The 27089-nt window shown below is 36.8% G+C and overlaps 3 protein-coding genes and 1 non-coding gene across 5 annotated transcripts; 1 reads left to right on the plus strand and 3 right to left on the minus strand.

The window, feature by feature from the left end:
* Positions 1-683: 683 nt before the first annotated feature.
* LOC132163646 (putative NOT transcription complex subunit VIP2) lies at positions 684-10965 on the plus strand. Of its 2 annotated transcripts, none has more exons than XM_059574013.2 (14): positions 684-813; positions 1943-2086; positions 4676-4784; positions 4860-5038; positions 5198-5570; positions 5944-6150; positions 6236-6334; positions 8345-8433; positions 8538-8723; positions 9013-9432; positions 9522-9574; positions 9663-9704; positions 10494-10638; positions 10748-10965. In XM_059574013.2, the coding sequence occupies exons 2-14, from the start codon at positions 2069-2071 to the stop codon at positions 10805-10807; spliced, it is 1980 nt and encodes a 659-aa protein (XP_059429996.1). In that variant the 5' UTR covers positions 684-813; positions 1943-2068; the 3' UTR covers positions 10808-10965. The 2 variants fall into 2 exon arrangements, with proteins under 2 accessions (XP_059429996.1, XP_059429997.1); XM_059574014.2 differs by having other exon boundaries at positions 4676-4745.
* LOC132164838 (small nucleolar RNA snoR35) lies at positions 4704-4784 on the minus strand. The gene has a single exon (XR_009438440.2). It is a non-coding gene; the product is annotated as a small nucleolar RNA snoR35 (small nucleolar RNA).
* Positions 10966-11803: 838 nt separating the features above from the next.
* Positions 11804-21835, minus strand: LOC132163523 (E3 UFM1-protein ligase-like protein). The gene is made up of 20 exons (XM_059573839.2): positions 21620-21835; positions 20892-21203; positions 20544-20810; positions 19610-19657; positions 19168-19233; positions 18939-19042; positions 18240-18333; positions 18096-18152; positions 17140-17587; positions 16844-16998; positions 16555-16620; positions 16400-16468; positions 16190-16282; positions 15979-16044; positions 15574-15620; positions 15403-15466; positions 14867-14944; positions 14733-14795; positions 12987-13079; positions 11804-12636 (listed from the first exon to the last, which is right to left on the minus strand). The coding sequence occupies exons 1-20, from the start codon at positions 21791-21793 to the stop codon at positions 12535-12537; spliced, it is 2466 nt and encodes an 821-aa protein (XP_059429822.2). The 5' UTR covers positions 21794-21835; the 3' UTR covers positions 11804-12534.
* A 1878-nt stretch (positions 21836-23713) lies between these two features.
* On the minus strand, positions 23714-27032 carry LOC132164274 (ankyrin repeat-containing protein At5g02620). Its single transcript, XM_059574758.2, has 4 exons — positions 26634-27032; positions 25910-26486; positions 25424-25833; positions 23714-24945 (listed from the first exon to the last, which is right to left on the minus strand). Exons 2-4 carry the CDS (start codon positions 26259-26261, stop codon positions 24061-24063), a joined length of 1647 nt encoding a protein of 548 aa, XP_059430741.1. The 5' UTR covers positions 26262-26486; positions 26634-27032; the 3' UTR covers positions 23714-24060.
* Positions 27033-27089: the final 57 nt, after the last annotated feature.

Raw genomic sequence — 27089 nt, forward strand, 5'->3', positions numbered from 1 at the left:
TTTAAATTATTTTGTCTCTTAACTAGAGTTAGGATTAGGGTATTATAATTTATAGAGACATAGATGACTTTTACGTCAATGTGAGATGAAGTGCTATTCCAACCGAAAATGTATGGTTATTCCTCTATTTTAATTATCCCTCATTTTTAAGGAATAAATATTTATGGGACTAAAAAACGTACTAAACCTTAAAATAACTATCATATTCCAAGGGTTTTGAGAGATGGAGATGGTGATGAGAAAGCTCGTAGTGGATTAGTCCCCAAGAGGTAGATTAATCGGCTGGGATCACGCCTAATGAAGCGGAGGTCACTAGTTCGAATCTCCCTCCCCCCTCTTGTGCGGACATCTCAAAAAAAAAAAAAAAAAAAAAAAGCTCGTAGTGGATTGTGAATTGTCATGAATGGAAAAAGATCTCAAAATAATGGTGTTTTGAGGTTTCTTGTTGCATACGAAGCTAATAGTAATAGCGTTTGCAAAAATATAATAAAAAATAATATATAAAAGAGAATATGTTAAAATGTATATAAAAAAAGCAATAATATTTTTAATATTAATAAGTTGTAACCACTCTATCCATTTCATTTCAATTCGAAAGGGACGTGATCCTTTGCCACCGCAAATCATTACATACAAGGCTACAACCAAGTCTCCGCCGCACACGAACTTTTCCCTCTCTATTTATTTCCCCGTGGCACTCTTTCTCTCTCTTCTCCTTCCCCTCTCTCGATTTAGGGCACACAAAACCAAAACTCGCTTATTGACTCGGAACCAAATCCCATCACTTCTCGCTCTCGCCGATCTGCCTCTCAGGTACTCTTTCACTCTCTCTCTCTGCACCACTGCTCCTCGCCAATCGAGCCCGAGTCGATTCGGACACGTTCCGAGTTCGATCTCGGATCGCTCTGAGTTCATCCCGTCGCGGTGAAACGGTTTCTTGTTGTTGATCTTGTAATTAGGGTTTCTGGAGGGAGTTTGTTCGGATAGTGATCATTCCTTTTTTTAGGATTTTGGTGTAGGATTGGCGGAAATTATGCATTTATATTCTTTATTTTGGCTACTGCGAAATTGCGGGAAAGGAAAATGATGTCGCAAACTGTGAAACATGTTTTTCCATGCTCTTTAAGTGATTTGAGGAAAACGAAAAGCGTACTTCAATCTAGCGAAACGGTAGTTGAGCAGTTCCAGATGATGGGAAATGTACATTTTAGAATCTTTAGTTTCTTTGTATTTCTTTCAGTATCTCATTAACCAAATGGGAGACTGATTCTTGGAAGTCTTTTTTTTTTTTTTTGTGTGGTGATTTAAGATCAGTTATTGTAGCGTATGGCATGATAGCACTAGATAGCTGCATTGCGTTGAATTGTTAGGACGGTTTCCAAGTTTTTAGCATCACGTATAGTGAGAGTAAAATGTTTGGAACTCTGTCTTTGTGGTGTCGCTCTTGGTTTCTCAATGTAATTTCTTCTAGGCACAGTCTGTTTACTCAATTGCATTTTCGTTATTTTTGCGTCTTTCAGTAACTTTTCTGATATTTGAGTTCTTGAAACTTAAAATATTACTTGTGGTAGTTAAAGAAAGTAAGAAAACCCATATTTTTATTTAAACAATATTTTTACTGCTTATTAAGAAGTTGGCATAACCCGAGTGTATGTTAGGTTTTGGAATTTTAAAGAGGGAAGAGTTTATCTCGTGAGATTTATTCTTGGTCTTTGCATAGAAAACAGAAATACGTATCTTGATGTGTGTGTTTTACTTGTGGCATTGTTGTTCAGTTCATTTTGATGTGTGTGTTTTACTTGTGGCATTGGTGTTCAGTTCATTTTGATGTGTGTGTTTTACTTGTGGCATTGGTGTTCAGTTCATTTTCTACTGGTTGCTCACTCCTGATTCTCTTTTAGCATTTGGAGTTCCCTCTTACAACTTTGTTCTCCTTTTTCAGGCTAAAATTTGAGTATCATGAAGTGAAGCTATTCAATTTGTCCATATTTGCTTTGACTCTGAAGACTTGGGAGTGCTTTTTCTCAGCAAGGAATGGTTTTTCGCATGACATATTGATGCTCATGCAATGTCGGGGTTACTTAATGTATTGTCTCTTTTCTACATAATTTCTTTAACTTGTGGATTTGCGGCCTTTGGCCTGCTGCTGCATGCCTTGGTTACTCAGTATATTGTCTTATGTCTGCAAATATCTTTTTCTAACATGCAACAATTATGGAACAATGACTTGCTGAAATTTAGGTTGTCTTTTGCCTGTAAGAAATATATGGTTTATATTAGTTAGAGGAAACCCATTTAACCTCTATGAACTTTCAACGCTTTTGCAATCGTCTCCCTAAACTTAAAAAACTCGCAATTTAGTGTATCAAACTTTAAAAAACTTGCAATGTTACTCATTCGTTAGGATTTTCAGTTAAATCCTAACAGAGGATGCCAAAATACCCGTTTAATTTTTTTTTTTGATCACGTAGAACTTTACTCAAATTAATTACACGTCGCAAACGCATATTGTACAACAATCCTCACTGTTAATCAAACTCCTATGGGTAACTGACCCCACCTGTCAGAACCAGTTACCAGGTCACTCAAGAGCTTTCACCTCATACCCTTGTTTAAAAATTAAAAGAAAAGAAAAAAAGAAAACAAAATTGGACTCATGGCCAAGCCGTGGGTTCCATTTTTTTTTTAGAATTTTTAATTATTTAATTTTTAAATAATTTTTAAATATAAGGGTATAATGGACATTTTACTTGTATTCCATCTGATTTAAACCAAAATCTACTAACGGTAGGGGTGACATTGCAAACTTTCTAAAGTTGGATGCTCTAAATTGAGAGTTTTTGAAGTTTAGGGGGATGATAGTGCTGAAAGTAAAGGGGGTTTTAGTGAAATTTCTCCTATTAATAAAATGTAGTGTTTTAGGAACTAGGTGTGAGGTTTTTTTTTTTTTTTTTTTTTTTTTTTTTTTTTTTTTTGGCTATGGGATCTTTGTTTATTCTAGATTTAGGGCCTTTGTGTTTGCTCAATTATTGACTCATTGATTTTTCTCTTTTCATTTCTGTGAATAATTTGAGGTACATTCATTAATCTTTTTGGTCCATAATTGTGTAATTTGCTAATCATATCTTTGGTGTATCTTGCATGTGGCTTTGTTTAGCATAATTGGGTTTGCATTATGGAGTACATATCGTTAGAGCATCTCCGGCAGCAAAGCTAAAATACCAAAATTCTGTAAAATTTAGCTAATAAAGCCTCAAAATTCCCTCCAATAGATTATCTCCAAATTTTCTAAAACACACATTTAGCTACAGTGCGTCTTCATATTTGGACAACAGTTCCTTATGAATCCAATTTTTTAATCTGTGCGGTTGTGAGGGAAGCTATGAAGGGATCAAGGCGATTGGCAGTTCTGCTAGATGCTCAAGGAAATGATTATGAGAGATCATAGGATGGATGCCGAGTGGTGGAGAAATGAGAAGTCGAGAAACAATAAAAAGGTGGTTGAACGATGGTTTAAGAAAGTGATATAAAAACTAAAAAAATATTTATTTAAAGAACATAGAGAATGGAATAGAAAATCTATTGGGGTTTGTATTGAAAAAATGGTAGCTAAAGTGGTTGAACGGTGGTTTAAGAATGGAATGATATTTTTTGGCTAGCTATAATACATAATGGTGCTGAGATGTTCTTAGTAGGAATTTGAGGTTTTACTTATAAAAAAAAAGTAGGAATTTGAGGTAAAGATTATGATATGTTTGGAATTTTAGAATGACACAGCTACAGGGATGATTAGGTGTCTAGTTTAAATTGTGATTATATAGAAGGAGGGTAATATTAGTACTCAGTTTCTGTGTGCCTTGCAGTCTACATACTATTTGAGATGTGCAAATGTTTAAGGATAATTTAGCTTATATAGAGCCCTATAAAATAGGAAAAAAAAATAATATCATATTTAGCCCTAGCTTTTCTCCTGATTTCAATTTATTCCCTGGGTTTCCAATTTCGACAATCAAGTTCTTAGGTTTTGCTAGGTTTCAAATAGGTCCCTCTGTTGTTAAAGCTAACAATTTTCCATCTGCCTCAGTTGACATTTCATGCTCATGTTGTCAACGACAAATTTGCTACATCAAATTCCCCATCCCCCCCCCCCCCCCCCCCCCACAATGAGTGAAAAAAAGAAGCCAAATTTGTGGGGAGAGGCTAGCCGTGTGGCCATCCCTTCGCACAACAAATGGGGTTGCTGTGTGGTCACCCCCTTGGACAGCGAAGTGGTGGCTCATGGCCACCCCCTCTCACAACAAAGGGGTTGCTGCGTGGCCTTCTCCAACAACAAATAGAATCCAAATCACATATACACTTGTATTAGATGTGGCATATGTGGCAGACAGAAAATTGGTAACTTTGACAATAAAGTGACAGGGGGCACCTATTTGATACCTAGGAAAAATTAAAGGACCTAGTTGTCAAAAGGATCTGATTGTTGAAATTTGAAATCAGACGAAAAGCTAGGGGCTAAATATGATTTCCCCTATAAAATATTACATTCTATGTGCATCCAGCATTACTTGTGATCAATGTTTAGTTGTCTTCATTTATATTCTTTTGTGTTTATGTGATTTGGATTCAAGATGTTTTATTTATTTAATGTTAGAGTTCTCATGTTTTCTTGTTGCAGTCTTCTCTCAACAGTTCCGCTTCAAATCTTCCAGACAGTTCTGGGCGATCTTTTGCTACGTCTTTCTCTGGTCAGTCTGGTGCAGCCTCCCCTGTTTTTCATCACTCGGGTGGGTAGAAATTGCTTGAGTTTCACTTGTATGTATTCTTCAGAATTTGTGAAATTCCAAGATTTCTTTTTGCAGGAACAATTCAGGGGCTGCATAACATTCATGGTAGCTTTAACGTTCCCAACATTCCTGGTACACTAACATCAAGAAACTCAGCAATAAATAATGTTCCTTCTGGGGGTGTTCAACAACCTACTGGCAGCCTTTCTAGTGGACGATTTGCGTCAAATAATCTTCCTGTTGCTCTCTCTCAGGTGTTTTTACTGTCCATGCTATATGCTAGCTGCTAAAAGCAATTCTAGATTATTGACTTCAGCTCGAGTTCTTTTTCCTCTTATCTGTGTGTGTGCATGCACATCTACATTGTTATAATTTGGACTACTTTTTTTTTTCCTTTCAAAATTTCTTTGCAGTTATCTCATGGCAGCTCCCATGGACATTCAGGAGTGACAAATAGAGGAGGAATAAGTGTTGTAGGAAACCCTGGATTTAGTAGTAGCACAAATGGAGTTGGCGGTTCTATTCCTGGAATTCTCCCAACCTCTGGTGCAATTGGTAACCGGAATGCTGTTCCAGGACTGGGAGTATCCCCAATTTTGGCAAATGCAGGCCCTCGGATTACGAGTTCTATGGGAAACATGGGCAACATTGGTAGGAGTATAGGCTCTGGTGGAGGATTATCTGTTCCTGGTCTTGGTTCTCGGCTAAATTTAAATGCAAACAGTGGATCTGGAAGTTTGAATGTGCAAGGACAAAATCGATTGATGGGGAATGTACTTGCTCAAGGTATTAGCTTCAACTGGTTAATATATTTGTACAGAAGCGGCTTAAGAGAAAGATGATTTATACTAGTACCTTTGGAACTATTGTCTTCTGCATGCGTTTGAGGATACTTGACTGTCTGTTTTTTTTCCTGGACTATATTGAACTATACTTCTATCAGAGGCTTTGTGCTAATATCTCTATAATGAGATGTATTTTTGATCATTGTATGCTCACGTGCTTATTGTTGCCCAATTCTTTGGAAATGCTACATTTGGAAGTAAATCCATTCATTTGACTGGGCATCATAGTTGTACTTATTGTTTGATTAATACTCATTGTGTTGATATGCTAAAATGAGCTTTATTTCTGTGGAGATGACATTTTTTGGATTCAGGTTCTCCGCAGGTAATTTCTATGCTAGGAAATTCTTATCCTGCTGGTGGAGGTCCACTTTCTCAAGGCCATGTCCAAGCAGTAAATAATTTAAGCTCTATGGGTATGTTAAATGATGTGAACTCTAATGACACACCTTTTGACCTCAATGATTTCCCTCAGCTGACAAGTCGTCCTAGTTCTGCTGGAGGGCCCCAAGGACAATTGGGTAAGCGAAGAAATTTTTTGCAATTCTATGTTTCAATTATCCACTTTGTCAAATTGAAAATATGATATAAAGTAAAAAATTTCAGGTCTACGAAAACAAGGTCTTGGTGTTAGTCCTATTGTTCAACAAAACCAAGAGTTTAGCATTCAAAATGAAGATTTTCCAGCTTTACCAGGATTTAAAGGTGCTGTTAACCTGGACTATAAATCTTGGCTGTTATTTCTTTTTAAAGATTGATGCTTTTTTTTTTTTTTTTTTTTTTTTTTTTTTTTCACTTATCAAAAAAGATTGATGCTTTTTTTAAACCCAGTTACCTCACCAGTAGTACTTGCCATGCATTTATGGAACTGTAATACCTGAGATCAGCTTTATATTTTGATTGCTACATTGGTTTATGCTGCTAATTGGGTAAAACCTTTGTTAGCAAGTGGGAAAAGAAAAATCTTGGTTGCAGAATAGCAGATAATTGCTAATGCAAAGCTTTTTTTTGCGTGTTGTTGTAAGAATAATGGGTTTGGGCCTATTTTCTTGTACCTAAGGATTTAAGTGGTGACATTGAAGTATGATCTCTCAGAGTATAGGATTGAAAAATAAACCTACTCGTTTGGTTTGCGGAATGGGGATTCCATTAGGAAAGAGAATAGTTATGACTAGGAATAGAATTAAGTGGAATGGAATAGTTGTTCTTATTCCTTAGTTTGGTAACACACATGCTCTAATAAGTGGAATGAAATCAAAAGTACTAAAGAACCCCTCACTATATATATATTTTTTTCTTTTTTTAAACTTAATTTTTAAAAATAAAAAAAATATAAAATAACATGGGTGGCCGACCACCAACCCATGGTGGTTGGCCACCCACCAAGTGGCCATGCTCAGCGACTTGTGGGGGGTGGCCGCGACCACCCCTGAAGCCAAATCTAGGCCACCCCAAAAGGCCATGGGGGTGGTGCAACCACCCCCGGACTGCCTCAGGGAACCACCACGGGGGTGGTGCGACCACCCCTCGCCTCTTTTGTGGGTGGCCAAAAAAAAAAGAAAACTGAAAAACAAAGTGGGTGGTTGGCCACCCCAAAATATGGGTATGTTTTTTGGAAAATGCAGCCTCTTCCTTAATGTAAAGAATTAGTTATTTTCATGGGAATAACTATTCCTAGGAATAGATTCCTACCAAACAAAAGAATAGCCATTCTATTCTAGGGGTTTATTCTACAAACCAAATGGGGCCCCTAGTGTTCCTACTTATAAAAAAAAAAAAAAAAAAAAAAACATAGTGTTCCTGCTTGCTGAGAATTATAATTTTCTTCTGCAAGGGTTACTTGAGTTTCTTTTAAATTGATAGTCATTTTGCTTAGTTATGAATTTTCTATCTAATAGTGATTTCTTGATGAAGTCACTTTGTAACTGTTATTACTGATTCTCAAGGATCTAGTGTCCCATTTATTCTGCAATTTTATTTGTGTATTGAGGATGTATTGCCACATTTAAAATAATTTGTGGGGGGTGTAAAATTTAGTATGCCATTGTTCTATGAAGCCATATTTATTTTGTATGGCTAATGACACTGAAATGCAACATCTTGTCATTCTATGCTATAGTAGTCCTTGATAGCTGTTAGAAGAGTTATTATGACAAACTACAACAATAGCCATGCATCAGCATTCCCCAGCCCTGCATCCCCAGCCCCTGCTGATACCCATTGATGTTGGCCGCCTTAAAAATAGAGGATGTTAGCATGAAAATTCATCTGGCAGTGTTATATCAGGCATCTTTATAATTTTGTGTGGCTTATGGAATTGAAAGACTTACCCAAGTTCTGCATCACTGCAACATTTTTTTTTTGATAAGTATATATGTTGTTTCATTTCTCTCCCTCTTAGGTGCTCTCTTTATACTTCCTGTGTATGTGGTTGTGCCCCTTTGCGCTTTGCTTTATATCATTATTATTTATCAAAAAAAAAAAAAAAATGTTGTTTCAGTTTCATCAACTTCCTTGCTGTGTTTGATGAAATTTTTGCCATTTGATGTAATATATCTTTGCACATGCTCAATTGATCTATTAACTTTCATTTTCTCCTTTTATTATTCCTCTTTGTCAGTCACGTAGGCATGATGCTTGGAAGCTTTTTCTTGTGATAAAATTTGGTCAGTTGCTCAAGTTTTGTTTTTGACCGTATTATTAGATCCTGTACAGGTGGTAATGCAGATTATGCAATGGATATGCACCAGAAAGAACAGATTCATGACAACGCCGTGTCTATGATGCAATCACAGCACTTTTCTGTGAGTCCTAAGTTGTAAAAATTGAGAGAGTATGTGTGTGTGTGTGTGTGTTATATGCTATGTGCATCGAGTTTTCACTAATACTTCAATTCCTGTAATTGCAGATGGGGAGGTCTGCTGGATTTAACTTGGGTGGAACATATTCATCCCATCGTCCTCAGCAGCAACAGCAACATGCTCCATCAGTTAGTAGTAGTGGCGTCTCTTTTTCATCTGTAAACAATCAGGATCTTCTTCATTTACACGGTTCTGATATATTCCCATCTTCACATTCTGCCTATCATTCCCAGGTGATAAATGAATTTCTTTCCCACTCTGTTGTGGGATTTGAATGACAAATAAACTATTTAAAATGAAGCCATTATCATAAAGATCATGTAGAGTTGATGGTGTGCATTGTAGAATTTGTTTTTAAAGATATTTTGGAAGGCAGACTATTTGAAATGTTCCGTTGGTCAAAATAGGATTCATTTGTTGGCATTTATCTTCTGCATCAAATTTATCAAAAAAGTTGATCTTCTGCATCAACATATGAAAGTATAGTAACATCCTAATTGTTAAATTTTGTATCTGGTTCAGACCAGTGGGCCTCCTGGCATTGGACTAAGACCTCTAAATTCTCCAAATACTGGTATGGGATCGTATGACCAGCTTATACAGCAGTATCAACAACACCAGAACCAGTCTCAGTTTCGGCTGCAACAAATGTCGGCTGTCAATCAGTCATTTAGGGATCAGGGCATTAAACCCATGCAGGCTGCGCAATCTGCTCCAGACCCATTTGGTTTGCTAGGCTTGTTAAGTGTGATAAGGATGAGTGATCCTGATCTAACATCCCTTGCACTTGGAATTGACCTGACAACACTTGGGTTAAATTTGAATTCAACAGAGAATCTTCATAAAACTTTTGGTTCTCCATGGTCTGATGAGCCTGCCAAGGGCGATCCAGAGTTTACTGTGCCACAATGCTATTATGCTAAACATCCACCTGCACTACATGTGAGCTGCTTTTATCATATTTTTCTGAGATCATTGAGAGTGCTATTTTATTACCCTTCCTGCTCTTAATCTCCTCTGGATGGTTGCAGCAAAGTTATTTTTCGAAGTTCACAGTGGAAACATTATTTTATATATTTTACAGGTGCTTCTCTTTACTGGATCTCAGTTGCTCTTATAGAATGACATTTAAGATATTAAATTTAATGCAATCATTATCTTCTCTTTTGCAGCATGCCGAAAGATGAAGCCCAATTATATGCTGCAAATGAACTGTAAGTTCTCTCAACATCTTCCTTGACGATTAGTTAACATAATTTTCTTTCTTTATTTTTTTTTTTCTCTGCTCTTTTTATGCTAGGTGTTTCCTCTTATATACTTCCTGTATCCCTGAGGACGTCTCATGCTTTTAATGATATATTTTGATTACTTGTATTAAAAAAAAAAAGTTCTCTCCACATCTTTACACACACTTTGTTTATTGTCAAAGCTAGTGAATGTTTAGCATATTTTGCCCCAAGTCACACATTTCATCGCAAAGGGTGCTGCTACAGTTCTCATGCAATAGCATTGAGAGCATATGTGCCTCCATTCGCAGATCCATTATTTCAAATCTGTAAATTATAAGGTCTGACAACGATTCTTTGTCTTATTCTTCTTCTATGTGAATGAAAAAGTTGTGCTTGTTGTGAGTGCACTGTAGACAGCGGAAACACGTCATATTAGAAAGTCAATATACTGATCTCTAGAGTTCCAGAGAAATTCTTTGATTTTTAAGAATCTCGTTTGTTACAACTATTTTTTCAACTATTTTTTCGCTATTCTTTTCATATTCACAAGATTGCCAATACATGCATAGATTATTAGACTTATATCCCTGTATTATGTTTATATATAATCATCATTTATGCAAATACGGAAGTTCCAGATGTGAAAAGATTTTTTTATTTTATCGCTTCCATTCCAATTGCACTGCACCTGCTATGGGTGACTTGAATTTTTACATTCTCCAATATATGCAAAAAAGGTTTGTGTATTCGGCTAAAAGCATTGTCTGTTGGCAGTTACAACAGAGGCTGGTTTTATCACAAAGAGCACAGACTATGGTTCATAAGAGTCCCCAATATGGAGCCGCTTGTAAAGACGAACACGTACGAGAGAGGATCTTATCACTGTTTTGATCCGAACACATTTGAAACGATCCGAAAGGTTTGGACTAATCAATTCAAGTTCCATCAATTGTTTTCTAATTATTTTGATTTCTACAATTTTGAGTCAATTCTAGTTCCTTTAGTCCAACATATAATTTTGGTTGCAGGATAATTTTGTTGTCCATTATGAGATGTTGGAGAAGAGACCGACTCTACCTCAACACTAACAAATATCCTACTTACAATGTAAAGTTTCAGTGCGGATTTTTTTTCATTATAAACCCAGTTAGTTTACAGCATTAATGTTTCTTGTATCTGGCAATTGTAAGCAATTGTCCTATCAATCTTGTTGCAGTGATCTTTAGTCTTATCTTTTTCCTTTAAATATATGCTTTCTTCTTTCACACTTATTTGCTTTATTTACGGCCACGTCCTTCATATTTTTCTATACTCAAGCAGTTGTTGATCAGGGAAGTTTCCTAAGTAGCTTTTATATATATATACACGCAAAAGTAATGTATGCAATCAGCCTAGGCAACGATGAAGTTGCTGGTTGGGATTTGGAGAAGGGTGGTGGGTCTTTGAGGGAAACCAGGTTCTGGTATGCACTAACATAACAGTAGGCATTCTTATCATCTTGATTACCAAATAAAATTCTAAAATGAGAAGCTCATCAAGTTAAATATTTTCTTGGATGTTGTAAACTAAATGACAGTTATCATCCATCACTAGAAGTAGTTTTGGAATTAGCTTGGATTGAGAGATTTTAGAACCAATCAAAGCTAAGATAGCTGCAAAAATCGTTTAGTAAAAAGAATGAAATAGCCTCTCATATCTTATGGAAATCGTGGCTAATGAGGTTTATATAGGTTGGAAGCGAACTGAAGTTTTAAGTCCAAGTCAACTAGGTTAAAATAACACTCTTCTAATATGCCTTTACAACGGGCTTGCAAAGGGAGTGTTTTGTTGTGTACGAATCCTGTTTGAACACCTTTCAACTGGATTGCAAATGGAGTGTTCTTTGCAAATCCTGTTCGAACACCTTTCTCAACCGGATTGCAACCACCAACCAGATTGTTCAGACTTCTATTGATGGGCAGTTTTGACGTGGATAATTTTCACAAAATACAAAGTCGTAACCCTTTAGCTCCAACGCCACCGAGCTTTGGAAATAATTGGGATCAAGTCAGAAAGTCCCTTCAACCGATTTAAAAAAAATGATAGCATTATACCGCCTTCTTATTACTGTTGATGCATGAAAGAACTTGGTGTTCAGATTCTTACAAATGATCCACATCTCCCGACTCCTAAGACTTATGTTTACATAGTTGTTCTTACCCCCGAAAGTTGATCTTGAAGGGGCCAAATTTTTTGACTTCGTCTAGAGCGACCATGAGGGCTTTAAAGTTGGTTTAAGATACATGGCCAAAGTGTTTGAGCCCTGGGTCAGTGGCTTTCCACTTGCGGTTGAGGATGAAGATGGGGAACCCACAACTTCTTTCTATTGCGTGGCTAGATGGATCTCTAATCTAGAAGGTTTCAAATTTAAAAGGTTTAGGTAGATGGTCAAAATGACCTTCGAGCGAGAGTAGTAGTGAATTATGGTCCGAAGAGGATGCTAGGCGGTGGTTTACGATGGAATTAGGGAACATGGTGAGAGAAGTGTTCAGTTGAAGATCGAGCTTGCAAAAGGCTTTCCACTCAGTTTCTTCTGCTGGAAAAGGATGGCATTGATGTCACCAATTGTTAGCCATTGGACCACATATGGCAATATATAGGATGCACTGATGCAGACTCAAAAAAAAAAAAAAAAAAAAAAGAATAAGTAATTAAATTAATATTTTTAATTTTGAGGAAAACTATTACTGCCCCCCTAAAAAAAGAAGAGAGGACTTCCAGGCACTAATCAGTTATCCATTTCTTTCGAAGATTCACTTTTTGACTTCACGAAGAGTCAAGATTGTGAAGCACTCAAAACCAGGCCCTTCAATGCTGGCATTTGGGTCTCCAACAGCTCCCTTTTAGTCAAAATTCTGTCAGATGAACAGTCTTCTTCCTAACAAACACAGAAAAAGAAGTACAAAATAAATCAATAATTAGCACGAGACCAAAACCTAAAACTAATACTTGAGGATATCACCTAGTCTCCCAAACAAGAAAAGGTCGTCAAAAGTGTAATATATTATCATGACTTGAACCTAGTTTACAATGTGGCGGCCAACTTATTCTTGCAACAAATCTACTTATCAACAACTCTTTTAGGCCCCCTTACAGAGGAGATAAATTATAAAGCACGACCAAGAAATTATTCAGTTTTCGCTCAAGCCTGAGCTTGTATGGGTTAGTTGTAACAATGACAGATCAGCCAAATCAAGCATCCAATGAGTGAAATGCAAATTTACTCACATCGCCAGTTGCAGCAGACATTAATGCTAAAAGTGTCACTGTTGCAGTTTGGTAATCTGCTAAGATCTTGTGTGCTGAATCATCCAGTTTATCCTGAAAATTACACATAATTATAGAATACAAAATTATGGGGAAAGACATTTATAGAATGAAATAACCCAAAAATACAACTCAAAGACAGACAAATAGTATTATAACCCTTAGGTACAATTAATACGTGCAATCAAGTTCACTAAATGGACAAACTAGGGCTGTTGGTGGGTCAAATTCGATGCAGATCTCACAGGATTCGAATTCTTATATTTTTTTTGTTTTGGCATGTGATAATTAATTAATTATGCAAACCAGTTTAAGATCATACCGGTTCCACTAAAATGGTCATATCTCATGATTCCACTATTGCATGAAGACAATCTTGGTAGCATTGGAAAGCCTATTCAAAAGGCTACATATTTATATTTCATGAACATTTCCTAATTCCAATGTTTACTAGGTCAAAACTGCCCATCAATAGAAGCTCAACAATCTGGTTTGGTAAGCTCAAAAGACATCTTGGTAGATGCTCGATCGACCAAGAATGTTGCATTGAGTCTCCATACAAAAACCTGAGGTAATGACCAGGCGTGGTTAGTTAGGGTTTTGTCATATTAACCCGCTACTCGATCGACCGAGATGCGGCATGATAGTTAGCCTTTTGTTTTCACAGGGATGCGTTCCTCTTTTCTATTTAAGTTTATGTACTTTTTCATCAGTTTTCAATAAGAAACACTCTAGGAGTGATTTCCCTTCAATTTCCCTACAAATCCTTGAATTTTCTTGGTTTGTGGAAGAGTTATGTGTTGTGTGATTGTTGATTCTGCGACCTACTACACCCATGCTACATCAAATAACATATTCAATTCCTAATTTGATAACCTACATAATTACAAGTTTGACTCCTAATCCAACAGATTCTAAATAAGTGGTCCATTTTCAAAATTTAAAAGTTTATATCTCTATCAAACCCAGATGAGGGCCTGATCCTCAGACAGTTAAACTGAACCAAGTTCCAACAGCAGGTACATGTGCAGCTCATGCAAAAATGCAGATCATTGACCTTCATACCCCACCTCATTGTTTATGCAGGAAAGAAATGTCATTTGGTCCAAACCATTGGCATAAATATATGACTATGATATTAAAACAAAACATTTCTATAAAAACACATATTTAAGCAGTATGGCACATGATAAGCTGAATGACCCAACAACTCCTGTTATTAATGTATCCGCATTCCATATCCAAAGAAAATGTTACAAAGAACAATCCAGGAGACCCGAGTACTGAGACTACATTCCTGAAAAAGGTATGCCAACTGAATCCACACCTGAAAAAAAATGCATAAACATTCCTGTGTGGATTCAAAAGTCAAGAATTTAGTTGGCATCCATGTCTGTATTGACAGAAAAAGTGCCCTCTGAAGCTCACTCTACCAGTACATTCTATCTTTTTCTCCTTATTATGCTTTCGACTTAGTAACTACCTGTAACCCTATACATTAATCTTCTTGACACATATTTGCACCATCTTGAACATTTTAACTTAGCCTATTATCTTAGTTTGTCTACTAAATTGTTAAAATGTTGTTTCTCTTCAACACAGCACAAGGTTAGTTATTACTATGTATATGAAAAGTATGCAGTCATACTCAAAAATCTTGCAGTACATACTTTGTAAAACATCTTCATGTGATAAATATAAACATACCTTCAGTCGAGAAACAGCAACAGAAATGGCCCTTCCAGGGGCTTGAAGAGCTTTATGGTGAACCTATTCACAAGACAATTCACGTTGATAACAAAGGACAATCAACAAAAACATAGCAACCTAAATAAACTGACCTGTATATATAGCAAGGAGACGATTTTTGGCAGAAGTGAAACTGGGTCAGTTTCAGCAGAAACTTGAGATGTTAAATCCTGAACATGGCATAATGATAAGGAGAACATGAGAAAGAAGCTCCAAAGACCATCGATCCATTTTTTTAGATTTATAAAAAATGCTGAGTCATTGCTAACTATAAAATCAAGAAAAGAACATCACTTGATGTGGCTACTCGTAATTCAAAACCAGCCTCTTCATATTACTAAAGCCAGATGATATTAAATAAGTAGGCATTTTTTTGCACTTTTTGACCCACATAAAGTGATTTTGAGGCGGGGGCCTGTCCACTTTTACTGAAAATGAGTGGGCCCATTTATTTGACCAAAGCACTTCTAGTAGGAAAAAAAAGACAATTTGAAACTCATTCCAAAATCACTTCTTGGGACCCATTATCACTTTTCACAAAAGTGCCAAGAATGGACCCAAATGAAAAACTAACCCATTTATTAACATAGATTTTTTGACATTTCCTTATAAATGAAAGCAGGATTACCTTGCGATATGAATGCAGAAGTGTTCTTTCCAATTTCTTGTCAAGCTTTTTCAAGGGTAACCCACTGGAAAGATGAGACTCAAAATGTAAATGATAAGTCCAATGCAACATAGATTCTCCATAGTCCAAAAGGAAACAATAATTACACTGCTATAAAAGACATATAACTACCTCTCTTCTGATAGAGCTCTAAATGCATCCATGAACGTTTCTACCCGCTGTCACATCAAACATTCCCATTTTAAAGTCATTGCTATATTTTAAAAATAAACAAATAAAGTAGCATGCAAAATTGGAAATTTTCCAGATCATCAATTATCCATCACTCGAGGAATTGCAAGTAAACAAACAACAGTTCCTCTAAAAGCAAAACAGTTATAATTTCCAACTATTTCTTTCTTTGACAGTAAACCTTCCTATATATATATATATATATACTGCAATCAAAATACGTGTTGAGAAAGGGACCCTAACCGTCTAAAATAAAATAATAATCTAAATGCTGCCAAACATTTGTTTGTATGTAATAGATTCCAAGAATGAAAACAATGTGTAACGAAAGAGAAAAAAATGGACCTTTCCTTCTAAAACATCAACCACTGCAAGAGCCTTATTCAACAGTGATCCTGGAAAACTCTTTGCCTGCAAAGCCAAAAGGAGAATTTTAGAGTTCTGACCACCATATAGGTATTCTTTCTGAATGAAGAATTTGAGCAAAGACACCATCATGACAGAACTTAAAATATTAATTATGGGCATATTTATCAGGTAGTGGATTATTTCATACAAGAGCAGTTCTTTCTCCAGGACTAAGTGAAACAGATTCTGAATTTTGAGATTCCTCAACTTCAACACCATTCCTCAATTTGTTGTGGATGTCCTACATCGGAAAAAATCATCACATTAAACTGTCTGTTTATTCACCAAATACGTTGCTCCATTAGACCATAACAAACGCAAACTACAAACTAAGGACAAAAATTTCAATAAGCTATACCAAGTCATGTAAGAGAGTATCCACAATGGGAGCAGCTATTGCTCTTAACAAATGCCGGTGCAAAATAACCTGTATATTGTAGATTAGTCTTCTTAATACCCATTATATCACCAAAGTAACATCTTAAACATGTTGATCATTAAGGAAAAACTTACTGAAGTTGATTGATCATCTTCAAACAAATCTAGAGCTTTTTCATACAGCTGCATGTTTAAGAAAGACTGCCAGAAACAACAAATATCAAAAGACCGTTTATCATACAGAATTGTTCAAAATTCATAGGTTTTGAAGTAACTTATTAAACAAATAATTACATTCCAAGAGGTTACATAATACAATAAACTAAAAAAGCTCTAATTTGGAAAAGTACCCAGTACAAAAATTAAAATACCAGACAGCTGACATAGCGAATACCATTCCGACCAGCCATTGTACTGCACTAACCTCATCAAGTTTCCTTTGTAAATTATCAAGTAAGCGTTTAATTCTTTCTGCGCTTTCTGTAAATAATGCCTTCCTTCTTTCCTTCCAAGAATTGATTAACATAGGTCTCAAATGGTTTGCAAGAGGTCTAAGAACTGTTTGGGTATCGTCTATACCTACCAAATCAGGCCAATGCATCTGTCAAAATTGGGTATGAAATGGATTCAAATTACCTCAATAATTATAATTAACAGAACTGAAGTTTTTTTTTTTTTTTTGATAAGTGATTAACAGAACTGAAGTTAGAATCAACAGACCTTGTTCTTCAAAATCAGGAACCAGTGTCATAATCTTCTGCATTAGCCATTCTTCTGAAGGAATGCTGAGATTGTCCTCTTTTGTTTTAACTGATTCTTTCTTAGCACCTATTTTTGAATCTGACACTAGTAAGGAAGCCGTATCCTTGCCTTTCCTCTGGTGTTTCTTGGATTTTGTAGGGACATGCTCCTGGTTATCAGGACCACTTTCAGCTGCCCCTGATATTGCATTCCCAGCAGACTTACCCTTTTTCCTTTTTTGTCCTTTCTCAATAGCCTGTTTGTTCCTAGCAGTCTCACTGCCAGCATCATTTGACTCAGTTAACCTGCTTGAATCATGTCCAACTTTAGCTACATTGACTGAGTGTGACTCATCAGACAGCATAACACCAGAAGACCTTGAAACACTGAAGGATTCCATCTCTTTCTCCATTCGATCATACACATCCTAACCAACAAAAAGATAAAACTGCAAGCATCAGGATTTTATGACAGACAAGATTAACATCAATAAATGTAAACTTTCTTCAACTCTAGGTTGGCTGTTACAAGCAAAGAAGAAAAGAAAGCTATGCAAAATAATTTTCAATCAAGTGTATCAAATGACAGGGTTCAATAAGAATATGGATGATGTGGCAAGCAAGTGGATTATGTTTCATGCCAAAACCTCAGATACCATGTTAATTTACAATACAAGAAGAATGCAGATAACCCTATTAAACACATCTCTTCTTATTTCTAGTTTTTTCTTTTTAATTTTTTAACAAACATCAGCAGTTGACAACCATGTGATTAAACTGATCTAGTATGCTAGTCCTATTAACCGATCCAACTAGCATCCTTAGCAGGTTTACACTGCTAAACAAGTAGTAAAAGTGATAACTACGTATATAGACATAACTGAATGTGGTTCCTAAATTAAAAAAATTCAGTATAATATATTTGATAGACCATACCTTGATAAAGCCATTGCTAAATACATAGGACTCCCCAAAAATGAGTACTTTATTAGACTGCAAATAAACAAGAGACAAATATTTATATATGAATTGACAAATCAAGTGTGTAATCAATATGCTTACATGCTATCAGGAAGTCACCTTGAGAGCCAGTTGAACAGATGGACAGAGGGACACAATTTTATAAGCGTCCTGGGGCCCAAAGGATGCAGGTAATACAGAAAGAGAATCAATCCTGTATAGGTCCATCCAGACATGTGAATTATAATTCACAAGTGTCTCATTGAATTTAAACAAAAAATTTCATGCATGAGAACCCACTAGAAACATATAAAGGGATCTCTTAATAAGCCATAACCCAAAATAAGAAAAGAAAAAAGAAGCAGGGTGGCAATTTTTGTCACCCACAACAACAATCTTTCTTGTTCTTTTTTTCCTTTTCTTGATACTAATACAACAAGAATCTTTCTCTTGGAAGCACATAGGAAGAAAGAGTAGATGAAGGTTGGGATCAAGAGAAAATTTTCATAGTAAAATCATATTCAATGCATATCATATAAATAAAATTCGTAGAGCATATATTATTGACTCAAATAATTAGAGAAATAAATAAGTAAATAAATAAACTAAGAGGAATCTAATCTATGCATAATAAATAATTAGGTGATAGCTTGGAATATAATGCCACCCCATGCATGATCCACTAGCATCTTCAGGCAAGTACAGGGTATGAGTCATAGTGCTTAAATACATTTCTATTCATTGCTTAAAAAGCTAAAATGGAAAAAGAAAAAGAAAAAGAAAAAGATAAGGGAGAGACATTTGAAGTGATTCCCTTACCAACTACTGCTTTCAAGAGCATCCTCAGTAGCAGCATCCAACATCTCAATCATTGAGGGGTGAACAAAGGCAGTGACTAAAGGTATACCTTCAGGATATCTGGACTACATTGGAGTGCATAGCCATGGTTTGATTAGATAAAATCAGAGAAGACAAAAACACAAATTTTTTACTTCACAGAAATACCATGACCTCCGCAAACATACTATTGACAAAATCCAGTAAATACCTGCAAGAACTGAACAGGCTGGGAAATTCCAAGTTTCTGCAGAGTTTCATAGCTGATAAAAGAATTCTGCAGCAATATGGGAGCAGCAAAGAAGAGAGAACTTGAAGTTTTCCATAAATTAATTCCAAAAACAAAAACAAGGATTAGAAAAGGTCCTATAGATTTGAATTGACTAATAATCAATATAAACTTCGCATTTCATAAATTCACAGAATTAATCAACATTGAATTTGTAATCAGCTCAGGCTTAATAAATGAGTGCTATACTCCACCTACTCAGAAAATAGAGGTTTCAACAAAAAAAAAAGAAAAGAAAAAAAGAATGACTAATATCAGATTTGAAAGGGAACACTAGCATATCATTTACAAATCATTTTCGGAACAAGTGATAAATAAATATCTGAACAAAGTTACAAATAGGTGGAAGAAGAGGAGTCCATACCTGTGAAAAGAGAGAATCTACACATTCCTTTTGAGCATTGGCAAAGACCTGTTCCAAATTTCTACATAATGTGAAACAACAATTGTTTTGATAATTACAACAGCAACAAAAGCAAAAAAAAAAAAAAAAAACCCTGAGTATTGAAAACAAAAGTGGGGCAGGTTCAAGGAAACATATAAATGTCACCCCTACTTCCCCTCTTCCCATAGTCTCTCCCTCTCTCTCTCTCTCATATAACCTTTTGATTTTAGCAATCAAAATAATAAGCACAAAATTAGCTGCATATATATTGAGGATTATATCTTAAATCCGAACCATGGCTGCCAGCCACTAGTAATATCAAATAGTGAATATATAATAATAATAATACAAAATTGGAAAGTAATGGCCATGTGACACACATTTCGAAAGAAGAGAGACTTGATACTTCTAGTTATACTCTAATAGTAAAAGCATATGGAGACAGATTTCATGGTTCTATAAGAAGTTTTCCTTGAACAATCAGATGATAATTTTGAGCATAACCAAATTCGCTAAAATCATTATTATAAGATCCTTGTATGATTGGACTAATCTTCTGGGTAGTCTTCATTGTAATTTTTATATTTAAAGATTCCGTTCTCTTAACATTAAGATTGTGACAACTAAGAGAAGCTATACCCCTGGTATGCTAGACTTATTCTCCTATTTTTCTTTAATTAAATATTTATTTTTTATCCATAGAAAAATATAATTCAACCAATCCAAGTGTTTATGTGACTTTGTAAGAAGCAGCTAACACCTGCTTTCAAAGTGAGGTAGCATGGGAGGATTTTTGGAGTCCCAAATTGACTAGGCAACCAAAAATAATTTTCAGGGCCAGCAGCACTCATTATTCCAAAAAGATAAATCTAGCATATCCTAAACCAAATGAAGTCAAGAGTATCTCATGTACATTTGGCGTCCAATGAACTCCTGCACGCAGTGATCCCAAAACCTCGCCTTCCTTCAGGAGCCCATTAAACAGGGATTGGAAAAATGAAACTTCAATGGCCACACCACTGGCTCCATCCATTTCATGCAGTAGTTGCTGTAATGAACTCCACAACGCCGATAAATTTGTTGGGACTGTAATACCCCTCGCAGAACCACGAACCATGGCGCTAACACGAGCAACATATGCAGGGGTATATAGTTGCCCACCTTCAAGCCTACCTTTCACCTAAATCCAAAGACAACCCACATCACAATTATTTCTCTTCTGGTTGTTCCAAAATCACATAAAATTGGGAAAACAAGTTACCATAGTCCCGAGGCGGGGCTCCAACACAGAGGTGACCAACTCCGAACCAACTTGTAGTTGTGCGGCGAGCTCTGCCAAAGCAATTTGGCTACATTCTTGAAGCCTATCGTTGATTTCTTCAGCTACAGAGTCCCAATAGGATTGTGATATTATTTCCCCTTGATTTAACATTAGCCCCGGATCATTGGCAAGAACATGTTGAGCTTGGTTCTCAATATGGTACAAATCAACCCCTGTACTGTCCGCAATATCAATCAAAGAAACACGCCCTAATTTATTGATCTCCGCCACTATTTCATGCCTCAGTTGATCCTGTTATACCATTCCATCATCAAAATTGCAATCATTTCAACCAACAATCACAACCTCATAAAAAAATTGAAATCAACTAATTTTCCGACAAAACAGAAATTCAAGCCCTAACGGTCGTTTGGTAACTAAGAACATGTGTAAAAGAAAAGAAAGTTAAATATCGAATCTCGTAGAGTCCATTATCCGAGACTGAGAAACTAATGCTACTATTAACTAAACCGGTCTCACCTACTTCAAATAGATTGAGTATAGTTTTCCTTTGTTGCTTAAAGAAGTACGCATATATATACATATATATATATATATATACGTAAAACACAAAAATAAGTTATTTTCTCCTTCAATTCTCAATTCAGTCATTTTCTTGGGAAACAAACAGATGCTAAGATAAAATTGCGAGAGCGAGAGAGAGGTACAGGGGTGATGTATTCTTTGCCGGAGACGGTGTGGAGAAGATTGAAATCGATGATGTGGAGCTCCTGAAGCTTCTGCACCAATTCGACGACGTTTCGCTCCGATAAGCGAACGCTCGATTTCGCTTGCTGCGCGAACTCGAACTGTCTCTGCAATTCCAGCAATTCCTCATCCATCTTCGCTCCGATCACCCGCCCAACGACGCAATAGAAGCGAGAGTGCTTTTTCTTTTTTCTTTTATATATATATATATATATATATATATTTTTTTTTTTCAAAAATTGCAGTTTGGACGTTTCGACCGGAATGGTCAACGAAATTGATTTTTGGTTCGTAGCCCGAAGGTAGCCGGCAGGTCCAACTCTAATGGGCCTCATTGTTATATTTTGGGCTTGATTGCAAAATTAGCCCAGCCCAATAAAATCACTCTTGTGTGTGCTTTTCCTTGTGAGTCCTTTAAAGTAGGCCCTCAGCATGAATTCAAACTTTAGGGTTGGAATTAAATAATGTTTGGTGTTAACTTGGTCTCGTTAATTATGTCTTAAAAGGTTATCTTCATGTACAAAGTGAATCAAGATAGGCAGTCCCTGATGCAAGGGGTTGAAGCACCAAATATTGGTCCACGTAGTTTTATTTAGGTCCTATTAACTAATGTCGCTATTATTATTATTATTTAATTTTATGTTAAAGGGTATTTTTGTGATTCAATAAAATGGGTTTTGTCTTAGATTATTTTGGGTAAGCCAATAAACGGGCGTTGCCCTATAAGTCTATTTAAGCAAGATTTGTAGTTCAATGGAGGCAGATTTAATCAATAAACACACCTTGCTCAAATTCGTCTAAGATGGGACTCCTCTTTTTAGTGGTGAGGTTTTGCTACACGCAATTATTGGCCAATGAAACTCTAGTTTAGCTTGAAAGTTCTTTACTACTCTTTGTCACATGCATCCCTCTAACTATCATTTCTTGTTTTTTTTTTTTCCTTGTTTGGTTTGAGGTCCAGCCTACATCAGTCCCATAAGATTTCCAATAATTATCCAGCTCCCATGCTTTTGTGTCAGCTCTATTAGTTGTCAAACCTCACTTTAACTGGCCTTTGTGAGTCTAGATGTTTTGGATTTGGAGCTGGCATGGGATGCTTGGAGTTTCTCATTTATGAACTACAAATCCTCAAATTTATAATTGATTAGTGACTTCTGTAACCCAATTGGTACCCTTGTTTCTTCTTTTTCTTTTTTTGTGGGGGTAAAGGGAGATTATGGGTTCAATTCATGAAAGAGATGGCTCTTCACCAATCCTATTTTGCTGTCAACTATTGGCTTTTGAAGAAACAAAAAGAACAAAGGGAAAAAAGAAAATGAAGCAATAATTGGACCTTTACTTCTCAAACATTGAACCTGTCCCCATTTCCTTGACTTTCGAAAGGAAAGTAAAAAAGCAATACAGAACACATCTTTAGTTGTCACCTCTATAGGTTTACCTAACTTGTTACCAATATCAAATCGTGTGGTGCTTTTGGCCTTAATTTGCTCCACTGCCATGTATTTATTTCTATCCTATGTATCAGTTGGAAGCAGCAATTTACTTTTGCTCTGCTTGTCAGTTGTCACCCACGTCTTTCCTTCCTCCTCAATAAGAGAGAAAATGAGAGCTGCTGGGTGAAAAATAGCTTCGATGCTTAAATTAGTTTAATATTTAAAATAGCAAACTCAAAGCAATAAATAAATGAGTTTTGAACTATGAGCCAAAAAATCTCATTTTACCTGGTCGGAATTTCCTTTTATATGATATTGTGAGATTGGATTTTATTTTGGGTAGAACTCACTCTTGAAAACCAGCTTACAAGGGAAGAGTGTACAAGAGCTTATATACACATGGTTACGATTAGACTTAAGCCATGTGGGATACTAAGATCGTAACATACCACTGAGCTCCTGTGGCCGACGTCCACGGCGGCCCACTTTATCGACACTGACCGATGGTAGGCCATTTCTCTTTTAGCAGCTCCACTCACTTATCAGTATTTTAATCTAGCCCATGGTTCGCCCCCTTCGTGACTCGAACCTCTCGACATAGTGGTTAGCTTTGATACCAAATGATACAAACCTTGGGTGGAACTCACCATTGAAAACCGGCTTACAAGAGAATGATGTCTAAGAGCTTATTATATACACATGGTTAATATTAGACTTGAGCCATGTGGGATAGTAAGATCGTAACAGAGCAGTTTGATTACAATCAAACTAGATTTAACCATGTCATTAGTTTCATGAGAACCAAAGTTGTAGAATAGACTATAGTAGTAATCATCAAAATTCTCTGAAGAGAAAAAAGTATGATCAGCTCCTCAGGAAAAATGTGCATTATAGATGTCAAGTTATAGAACCATGGTGATCGATCTCTAACGCCGAATGCTAAAACTTATCTGGCGTAGGGAGAGACTTCAAATTGCATACATTTTCTTGTACTCATTGTTGAAGATCTCAGAGTCTGACATCGCTGGCGGCAGTGTCCAGGAACTTGATCTGCTGCCCATTGATGATCTTCGAATGCTTCTCATATTGGAGGCCTCAATCCGATGCCTAATTACCCAATAACACATAGTTCCCAAAGTGGTAGCCATTATGGTTGTTCCTATGATTGTAACGCCAATTGCCAGCCACCTTTCACGCTCACCCACGACAACAAAAGACAGAGCTAAAAATGCCACAGAAACAAGCACACAAGCTAACCACATCAGTTTGTTGATGACTGCCATCATCTGCTTCTTTGCCTTGCTTTCTATGACAACCACTGAGGTCTGCACCACCACAACCGCCAGAGAAATGAAGAGGGCAATGGAATCGAAGATGAAGAAGATTATAAACGGCACTTGTGGGGCAATATTTGCTTCCCCAAGTGAGACTCCAGGGGAAATGCTTTCTGGGTCGTCCACATATTGGCCAGGGACGGTGAATATGGCAGCGAACGCCACCGTGGCAATGAGCACAGCCACCACAGTTGTGGAGTTGATTGCGTTGTTAAGGCCTTCTGTGTGCATTTTGTTGAGGCGTTTTGCAATGCCTTGAACTCGTTTTCTGGTTTGCCGCGTGTGCTCTAGCTGGTAATGCACTTCATGCTTTATGTCGCTCACTGTTTGCTTCAGCTCCCGGGCTGTGCTTGTTGGTGCTTGAGCCTTGATGTTTTTGGCGCTCAGAACCCCATTCTCCTGAAGAATGGCTGCAATGCCAGGGTGGCCAGTTTTCTCTGCAGTGTCAATTGCAGTTTCACCAGTCCTGTTGACTGCTCTTGTGTCTGTCTCTTTCTGCTCGAGAAGCATCCTCACAATCTGCACAACCAGTACTTGAATTATGTCAAGTTAAGTACAATTGCATTTCTGCAGTTTCCAAAGGAAATTCAATAATACAAACTTCACCAAGTTTTTCTCCCTCTGAAGTAATACATATTTTGATATATTATGAGCCAATTCACATTCTAATTAGAATATTTTTGTGGATGTAAATTAGCAATTCAATTCCAAAATCAACATTCAAAGCATGTGCACAAATTATAATTCATATCCAACAGATTCAAATACTATGATCTATAACATTTCAGCTAAGCCAAGCCAGGACAATTCTAGGAAATTTAGACTTTATCCCCACCTTATCTGTCAGAGGATGAGGATATCAAAATAATGCAGTTCAAACAAAATTTTCTTTATTAATTTTTTGTTTTTGTTTTGTTCTTACATTTAGATAGCTCAATGTAAGGTTAACTCAGATTTATTGCAGAAACCAACTAAAAGGGAGGGAGAGGATGATTACCTGATCTCTACCCTTTCTGGTTGCTATATGCAACGGGGTGTTGCTTTTATTATCAACCATGTTTACAGACGAAGGATCTGCCATAATCAACACCTCCACCACCTCACTACTCTGTCCCTTCACCGCCATGTGAAGTGCCGTCTGCCCTTTCCTATCAATCCTTTTTGTAATCTCAGGCTCCTTTTCCAGAAGGGCTTTCAGGACCTCCAAATGCCCATTTCTTGCCGCAGAATGCAAGGCTGTTTTCCCATTACTTCTAGCAATGGTTGCCAGGCCGCTTCCTGCCTCCAACAAAAAGTTCACTATCTCTATGTGCCCTTGCGTTGCAGCTGTGTGCAAAGCCGTCGTGTTTGATATATCCACGGTCATAGACAATTCCGGATGAGCCTCCATTAGAACCTTCAACACCTCTGCAACAAAACAGAGCTCAATTTCATTTGTGCAAAAACAGACAAACAACAACAAAATCTATTAATCAATACATACCCATGTCTCCTTGTTTTGCAGCAATGTGTAATGCATCAAACCCATTTCTTGCTTTGATGCCAGCATCAGCAAGACCATAACATTTGATCATCTCTCTAACCAAATCAACATAACCATATTCTGCCGCAACATAAAGAGCTGTCTCGCCGGCTTGATTTTGCTTTGCCAACAACTCCTTCAATTCAGCCTCTCCGGTGCCACCAAGGATTTCTATCACAGTAGGAAGATTGCCTTCTCTTGCCGCAGTATGCAAGATCGTATCTTCGCGTTTGCCAGTTAACTGTTTCGTCATCTTTTTCCTCGGCGCGCTTGGCTGCCCTGCCTGTGGCTGCTGCTCAGCTGGCGCCTCCATGGGATTAAATGAGATGAAAATTCCTCTCCTCAGCTAGTTTGTTATCAATATATATATTTTATTCCATATTCCTCTTCCCAGATTAAAAAAAAAAAAAAAAACCCAGATCAAAAACCACATTCTTCATCCATAATAACATAGATTTATTCTGGAATTCAACAAAAAACCATTACATTCCTATCTCCCATGTCCAGCTCTGACAGCCCTGCGTCCCAGATCAGTTGCCTGTGCACAAAACAACTCTTTGGGTTTAAGCTTTCTCACCGACAACCAAATTGCATTTTCGTTACTATCAAACCATAAAACCTCTTGTTCTATGCTTTCTACAGCAAGATTGAAAAAAGAAAAAGACAAACAGGATCATATTTTTACCTGGGTTTGAGGAATGGAGTTCCCTTTGCTATGCTCCATCAAACACAAAACAACACATCAAATCTCTGGACAACCATCATGGAATCATTAAAACAGGCTGTGATGGATATTTTTGGATTAATATCAAGATTAGAAAACTTTTTTTTTTATTTTGGAGGAAGGAAGAAAGAACAAGAAAGGAATAGGATGGTATAAGTGTATATAGAGGCTGATTAGAAACATGAAACGCACATGTATATAAACACTTTTTAACAGTGAATCTAAATCACACAGAGAAGCCACAGATGATACACGAACCAATATAAAAGGAGGGCCTTTTGTAAAGGTGGTGATGATGACAACGTTGGCTGAGGAAATGTGGGAATCAAAGATGAGGAAGAAAAAAACAGGCACAAGAGAGGCAAAACCAGTGGTGTTGGCTATTGGAAAACAACGGAAATAACAGAATCACGCGCT

Source organism: Corylus avellana, chromosome 8 (assembly GCF_965113065.1).
Source record: "Corylus avellana chromosome 8, dhCorAvel1.hap1.2, whole genome shotgun sequence".
Classification (NCBI taxonomy): Eukaryota; Viridiplantae; Streptophyta; class Magnoliopsida; order Fagales; family Betulaceae; genus Corylus; species Corylus avellana.

Bases quoted from the DNA above. Each gene is read 5' to 3' on its own strand.
- LOC132163646 (XM_059574013.2), top strand. The intron at 4,785-4,859 runs GTGGGTAGAAAT...TTCTTTTTGCAG, and splicing joins CCCTGTTTTTCATCACTCGG to GAACAATTCAGGGGCTGCAT. The intron at 9,705-10,493 runs GTAAGTTCTCTC...GTCTGTTGGCAG, and splicing joins TTATATGCTGCAAATGAACT to TTACAACAGAGGCTGGTTTT.
- LOC132163523 (XM_059573839.2), bottom strand. From the start codon at position 21,793: ATGGATGAGGAATTGCTGGAATTGCAGAGACAGTTCGAGTTCGCGCAG. The intron at 19,234-19,609 runs GTATGGACTCCT...ATATTGCTGCAG, and splicing joins TAGATTCTCTCTTTTCACAG to AATTCTTTTATCAGCTATGA. The intron at 14,796-14,866 runs GTCAGTTTATTT...TCTTGTGAATAG, and splicing joins TCTCCTTGCTATATATACAG to GTTCACCATAAAGCTCTTCA.
- LOC132164274 (XM_059574758.2), bottom strand. From the start codon at position 26,261: ATGGAGGCGCCAGCTGAGCAGCAGCCACAGGCAGGGCAGCCAAGCGCG. The intron at 25,834-25,909 runs GTATGTATTGAT...GTTTTGTTGCAG, and splicing joins TGCAAAACAAGGAGACATGG to AGGTGTTGAAGGTTCTAATG. The intron at 24,946-25,423 runs GTAATCATCCTC...CTGGTTGTGCAG, and splicing joins CCAGAAAGGGTAGAGATCAG to ATTGTGAGGATGCTTCTCGA.